General features: G+C 41.7%; 1 protein-coding gene across 1 annotated transcript in view; it reads right to left on the bottom strand.

Annotated features, from left to right (window-relative positions):
* Positions 1 to 4,731: 4,731 nt before the first annotated feature.
* Positions 4,732 to 6,683, bottom strand: part of s100p (S100 calcium binding protein P) — a 55,313-nt gene continuing 53,361 nt past the window's right edge. Inside the window, exon 5 of the mRNA XM_078169160.1 lies at positions 4,732 to 6,411. Coding sequence (XP_078025286.1) covers positions 6,127 to 6,411 — 285 coding nt within the window. The 3' untranslated portion in view covers positions 4,732 to 6,126. The remainder of the gene's footprint in view (positions 6,412 to 6,683) is intronic.

The raw sequence follows: 6,683 nt of genomic DNA, 5'->3' as shown, positions 1-6,683 counted from the left end.
TTCTTTTCCACTTCATTACCTAGAATCTCATTTATTTTTGCCTTTACTTCTTTAATTTGCTGAAGTATGCCTGGGTCATTCATGTTTTTATGTCGTTGTTCTAAATTTTTAAGCTCTTTAATCTTGGTCTGATATAATTCCTGTCTAGCTTTCTTCAAATATGCTGTTTTAGATATTAGTTTTCCCCTCATAACTGCCTTCATAGCATCCAAAAGAGTGGTAAAATCTACTTCTCCGTTATCATTCTCTTCCCTATATAAATTTATTTCTGTTTTAATCTCCTCAACAAACCTTGGATTATTTAGTATGCTAACATTCATTCTCCATACTGTATTCCTTTTCCTACTGTTCAGTTTTAGTGTCAGGTGAAGGACAGAGTGGTCCGATAAGTCTGCTACTCCAATTTTACATTCCTCTATTCTAAATCTATCAACTGTATTCATTCAATCAAATACCTTACTTACTACCTCCTTTGTATGAGCTAGAGAACGCATTTTTAAATCCCAACTTTTTAAATTTTTCATGTTCCTGATCTGACAAATGTGTTTCTTGTAAATAACTAATCTGTGACTTTTCCTTTTTTAATTTTGTTATGACCTTCCCTCTTTTCATTGGATTATTCAACCCATTCACATTCAAAGACACCACTTTAAGTTGGTTATGATGCATCTTGTCCTTTCTTTAGGTTGCCCTCTTCATCTCCACTGACACTGAGAACATTAACAAAATTATGAACAATAACAATAGAACAGTGCTTCCAGTAACAACGGGCTTCCATAGCTGTATAGAGTCCTTGTTGGCAGGGGAGGGGAAGGTCCCCCAATATTGGTGGAGCCCCTCACTAGAGGTGGGTGGAGGCCCAAAAAGGGGTCCCCCTTGCCTTCTAGTAATGTCCAACATTTCCCAATATCCTTGCTTTACCAGTCTAAATATTTATTTGGAGAAACCTATGTGCAGGGGAAAAACTGTGGCTTTAAGTCCAGAAGTGAGTGAATCAACTAAAATACAATCCCCTCGTGCATTACGATTACTACCAGGAATTAGTGAAAAAACTAAAAATATGACCTCAGGTATTACAGTGTCTTACATAGTCGCCATCTTTATGCCCCCCCCCCCCCCCGTAGTAAAACTAAATATTGTCCTGCAGTATGAGGCCACTTATCCCATATCTATATGTAAAATTTTATCACACCTAAACCCCCCCGTTTCACTCAGATACCGTCTGTGTCTCCGGATCTCCGAAACTCGTGCAACTTTCCTCTCACACGCTTGGGTAGTTCTCCTTGCGCCCCTGGATCTCCGATGCGCTGCCACCGGGATGTTGCCTGAATCCGCTCCTCCAGCGTGTGCCCCTCGTCAGCCTCCCTCACCTGGATCTCCATCCCCCTTATCCTCATCTCTTTTACTGCTTCGTGTGTGCTGTTATAGAGCCGGGGTCCGTCTGTCCAGTGAATCTTGATCTTTGTTAAGGGGGTCTGGAATCTGATGCCTTGGTCCTTCAGGGTCTTTTTTATTTCCGTGTAGGTTTTGCGTTTCTGCACCACCTCAGCCGCGTAGTCGTGGTCAAAAAAGAGCGGTGTGTTGTTTAATTTAATCCGCTTCTGCCAGGCCTTCTTTAATATCATTTCTTTGGTATCAAACTGGAGGAAGTTAACGATTATGGACCGTGGCGTTTCTCCGGGGCCGGGTCTCCTCGCTCCCACTCGGTGTGCCCTCTGAATCAGCAGGTTGGTCCCCTCGGGCAGAGTTAGCTCTCTCCATATTAGCTCCTCGACGAAGTGGGGGGCAGACTCACCCTCTGCGCCCTCCGGTACCCCAAATATCCGCACGTTGTTCCTCCTGGACCTTCCCTTGAGGTCAGTTAACTTTTCCTGCAGCTTTCTCTGCTCGCGGAGTGTTGTCAGCAGCGCCTCTTTCGCCTCCATGTTGAATGTCTCGAGTTCATCAATACGTGTTTGGGCTTCACTGAGACTTTTCTTCTGTTCCTGTAGCTCGACACTGTTTGCCTGAAGTTTGTTGTTGACGTCTTCTTTGAAGTTTGCAAACTCCTGTGTGAAACTTGTGTTGAGAGCCTTCTTGAGCTCACGTATCTCTTTGGTGATGTCCGCCAGGCATTTGTATAGCGCCGGTGTTTCCTCTCAGGCCGCGGCCACAGCCTCGCCCCCAGTCTCCTCTCCTTCAACGCTTGCTTCCATCACGATTTCTAGCTTTTTTCCTGGGTTTTTTGAATTCTTCGGCTACTCCGTCAGTTTCCCCCTCTCATTCCTCGCTTAGTTTGACTTTGAATTCGTTTTATAGTCAGCTGAGGGGTTTTATTTGCCTTCGACTGGCAAGAGCCTCGATTTATGCCGCTCCTCTTCGCCGCTCACCCGTCAAATGCTGTTTTAAAATTGCTGTTAAATAAGTCCTTGTATTTATATGTTACGTTCACTCCTAGATATGTGAATTTATCAAGGCTTACTGAAAATGGAAAGGACTGAAATGACATTTGTCGAGCTCTTTCATTTATGGGAAAAAGTAGGCTCTTTGTCAGATTGATTTTGTATCCCGAGACACTCCCAAAGTCTGAAATCATCTTAAGAGCGACTGGTATGGAGGAATTTGGATTTGACAGAAAAAGGAGGAGATTGTCCACATACAGCGAAAGCTTATGTAACCGGCCCTCCCTACATATCCCAACTAAGCTGGCTGTATTTCTTAGCATGATTGTAAGGGGTTCAATGGCGACATCAAAAAGCAGGGGGGACAGGGGACACCCCTGCCTTGTCCCACGGAAGAGAGGGAAGTATTCGGATATTATGTTGTTCGTTCGTATAGACGCTTGAGGCATAGTGTACAGAATTTTAATCCAGGAGCAGAAATTTGAACCAAAACCAAATCTTTTCAGTGCTGTAAACAGGTAGGAATATTCGATCCTATCGAACGCTTTATGAGCATCCAGAGAAATTAAAATCTCAGGATTGATGTTGTCATTGGGTGCATGTATCAGATTAAACAAGCGACGGAGGTTACTAGATAACTGTCTGCCAGCGACGAAGCCAGTCTGGTCTGGATGTATGAGCTTAGTCATGATAGGCTCCAGTCTGGACTTAAGCTTTTTGATCACTATAAATGTTGAATCACTAACCGTTATCACGACAAGCTGGTTCCACTGTATAAACTTAACTTATCCCATCTTATCTATTACATGCCTCATCAGCTCGATGAGAAACAGGGTATTTTCCACAGTGAAAACTTCCTCCTGCACTGACTCTGATGGACTGCTGGGACCTGACTGGGATCCAGTGCTGGGACTGCTGGGGCCTGGGATTGCTGCACGGTGTGAACTGAAATGATGCCAAATATCTTGCCGATAAGAAATACTGTAGCTATTGCTAGCTAGCACTAGCTAGCTAACTTTAACGTCAACGTTACGGAAAACCTGAACTATGCAAATGGCGAAAAGTCGACCATGTCAATAAAAAAATAATTTAACTTACAATTTCTTAGCATACTGAAAACAGGAATACAATGATTAGCTAACCATCTCTGACAGTGTGCTAAATCTCATGCTTTTATCATCAGAAGCACAATCCATGCACACATCTGCTGTTTGAAATCAGCTTCCATTCAATTCAATTGACCTCACTGTATCAGTCCCCCCAGGGGTTATACTTTTTGGATGAAGCCCAGTCTATAAGGGTGTTTCTTCATTTTCTTCCCAGTAAGTTTTGTCAAAGACTTGTATTAACCTGCTTAAAGTGGTCACTGTTTAAGTGATCCTCTGTTTATAGTCCCTCAAAAGCTTGGGACAGAATCTTTCCTATACAAATGCTTGAATTTGGCTATAGTAGTCATCCATTTATAGTGATCAAAAAGCTTGGGACAGAATCCATCTGTTTTGTTCCGGATGGACATGATCATTATGAGAGGATTCCACTGTATTGTCATCATATTGTTGCCAATCATTATAGTTAAAACAAAGCTGCGCAGTTATATCTAATTGCACGCTGTGACATAGACAGTTACATTTTATTCTTGATTAATATGGTTACGAGAATCGGCAGGTCATTTTATTGTGAGCCTGTCATGATTTAAGTCTGTGTGAAATTGAACCAAAAACATGATAGTCTTTGTATTGTGGATGTTGTCGTGCCTGTAAAATGTGTGTGTGTGTGTGTGTCCGGGGCTGAGTGATATAATGTTTTATAATATTTCAACAGTAAAATTTTTTCCTTTAGAGTTTAGTAAAATTTTCAAGGGAGTCATGGTTGTATACAAATTTTGGTGCATCACTCACTGTAGGTTTATGTAACAGTGCATGAGAACAGTCTGTTTTAATACATGGAAACCAGACAGCGGCAGTTGTTGACACAGCAGTCACCAACTGGAGGTCGTCACTGGGGCTATGTCAGTGGATGTCCTAGTAAGATATCGACGCACAAGGGCACCTTTTGCACTGGTTGGCGACAGTTTGTGATGCCGCCAGTAACAATGCAATATAAGGAGCTGGGCAATGCTTATAAAGTGGGCAGGAGGGGGGGTGGTGGATGGGTCCAACAAACCATGGACTTTCACCTGGGCGCCCACTGTTCGCTTCCTATGTGAATGTTAAGCCAAACCATGAGTTGTTTTTTTTTCTAAACCTAACCTCATGCTTTTGTTGCACAAGGGAATAAACAAAATACTAGGTGTTTTACTGACATTCTAAGTTTATTTTACAAAAGACTGAATGCATATAATGAGCAGAAACTGTACATTTCCTGTGAAAATGAAAGTGTATTTGGAAAAGACACACTGCATATACCAAATAAAAATCAACACAGCATCTGCGATGTCAACATCAACAACAGATGCAGGAGGATACCTAGTGCATCATATGTAGTCCACAGACAAAGCAGTGATATTTGACAAAATGGGATGAGAGTTGGACATTCTGTTCGGAATGACCCTGACAATGATCATGTCAAATCTGGAGTTATCTTACTATCTCCCTCCAAACTAAATGAAAAGTTGTCTGTCACAGCACAGACCATCCAGCCAGTCTTAGGACTTGTCAAACTGTCAGTCATTATGAAACATACATAATCCAAACTGTGACATCGTCAACATAAATTCAGTAGTAACTACTGAAGGCTCAGACATTATTATTGAGAGGTAACAGGCACATTGTGTTTATTGATAGTACAATCATTCATGTAATAAGACACGTTTGAATTAAAAAAAAGAAAGAAAAAGACTCAGCACAGTATAACGTGTGAAGCTGTGAGTAAGTTCTGTCCGACCTGATGAAGCACAGTTGTAGAAAATGGGCTTTACTGGGTTTCCTTACCAGAGACAATTTCTTGTTTGCTCTGCATGATATACCATATGCAGAATCTGAATCTGAAAGGCGGCCACCAAATATCCACTGGTCCTCAGCTCCAGCATCAGAGGATGACATTAAATTATTGGATGTGTTAAGTGGGCTTGAAGTGGACTGAAACAGAAAATGTTTCTTTTTTTATTTAATGCATTATTCCCTCAGTATACACACCCTTAACCACATGGTTGGTAAATCCTCTCCACATAGGACCCAAACCGAAGACACATACAGTGAAGTATTAGCAACCCTTGTTAAGAGGACCCAGGAAAGCTGAAATGCACATTTTGGTACCAAACTTCAAAGATCTGACTGAGAATAGTAGAAAGAAATAGCATAACGTTTTAGAAAATACACCTTATTTGCTTTTTATTTCCAAAAGTTAGAAGAGTAGACTGAAACCACTGTAATGTGAGAGTAGTATTGATCATCAAACTCTTTGCAAGGAAGCTGCTAAGCGTATTTAATGTTGAACTATTCCTTTAACAAATAGCTTTGTAAAGCTACAGGACGCAGAATGTCACATTAGTACAAATCGTTTTGATTCACTGAGCTTCAACCACAAGCAGGTCTAACTTGTGTCAAGATGCGAACCAGCATCAGTGTAGCTGCTTTTAAATTGTCCCTGATGCATGTCTTTGATTTCCAACATTCCAGCTGTCACAGACACACCTCATCTCAGCTTTCCCTTCTCTCTGTCCTTCAGTCTCGGCCCCATGATGCTGCTTTGGTTGTTCTCATGTCCATATAATGGAAACTTCCTTTTGAACTTATAGCAGTGCCCTTCACCTCTTGATGCGGTTTAGTCGCTCGCACATGATGGACAGATACTGGGTCAGCTTCACCATGGCAATGATGATGGTTCCTCCAATCAAGGTGCAGGTTGGCCAGAATAGGGAGTGAAAGACGGCGACCGAACCATAGATCTGTGTCAGGATGGCATTGTCCATTCTGTCTGTAGGGTCCACAAAACATTGAACTGTGTGCTGAGGCCTGAGACGCTCAGAAATGTTCTGAACTATGACATGTATGGCTGTATAGTCCTTGTGGCACTTTGGGGTGTAGAAGCACTGAAAGAAAGAAAAAAAAGAAAAATTAAGAAATTGTCTTCTCTGTTAAAGCTGTCTGGTCATGTAATCAGGTGTAAAGATTGTTTTGGTCATTCACAGTCCAGGACTGGGTGGCAGCAGCTAGTCCTTCCTAAGTTTGTAGCAACCACTTACTAGTTAGAAACTAGTGATGTACTAAATTACATTACACTACAAACAAGTTGTAACATAATTGTCAAAAATAACAGTTTAAAGGGGCCAAACAATGTATTAAACCAAGGGTATTCAACTAA

This window comes from Epinephelus lanceolatus, chromosome 6 (genome assembly GCF_041903045.1).
Source record: "Epinephelus lanceolatus isolate andai-2023 chromosome 6, ASM4190304v1, whole genome shotgun sequence".
Lineage (NCBI taxonomy): Eukaryota > Metazoa > Chordata > Actinopteri > Perciformes > Serranidae > Epinephelus > Epinephelus lanceolatus.
This window is presented reverse-complemented; position numbering and strand designations above follow the sequence as displayed.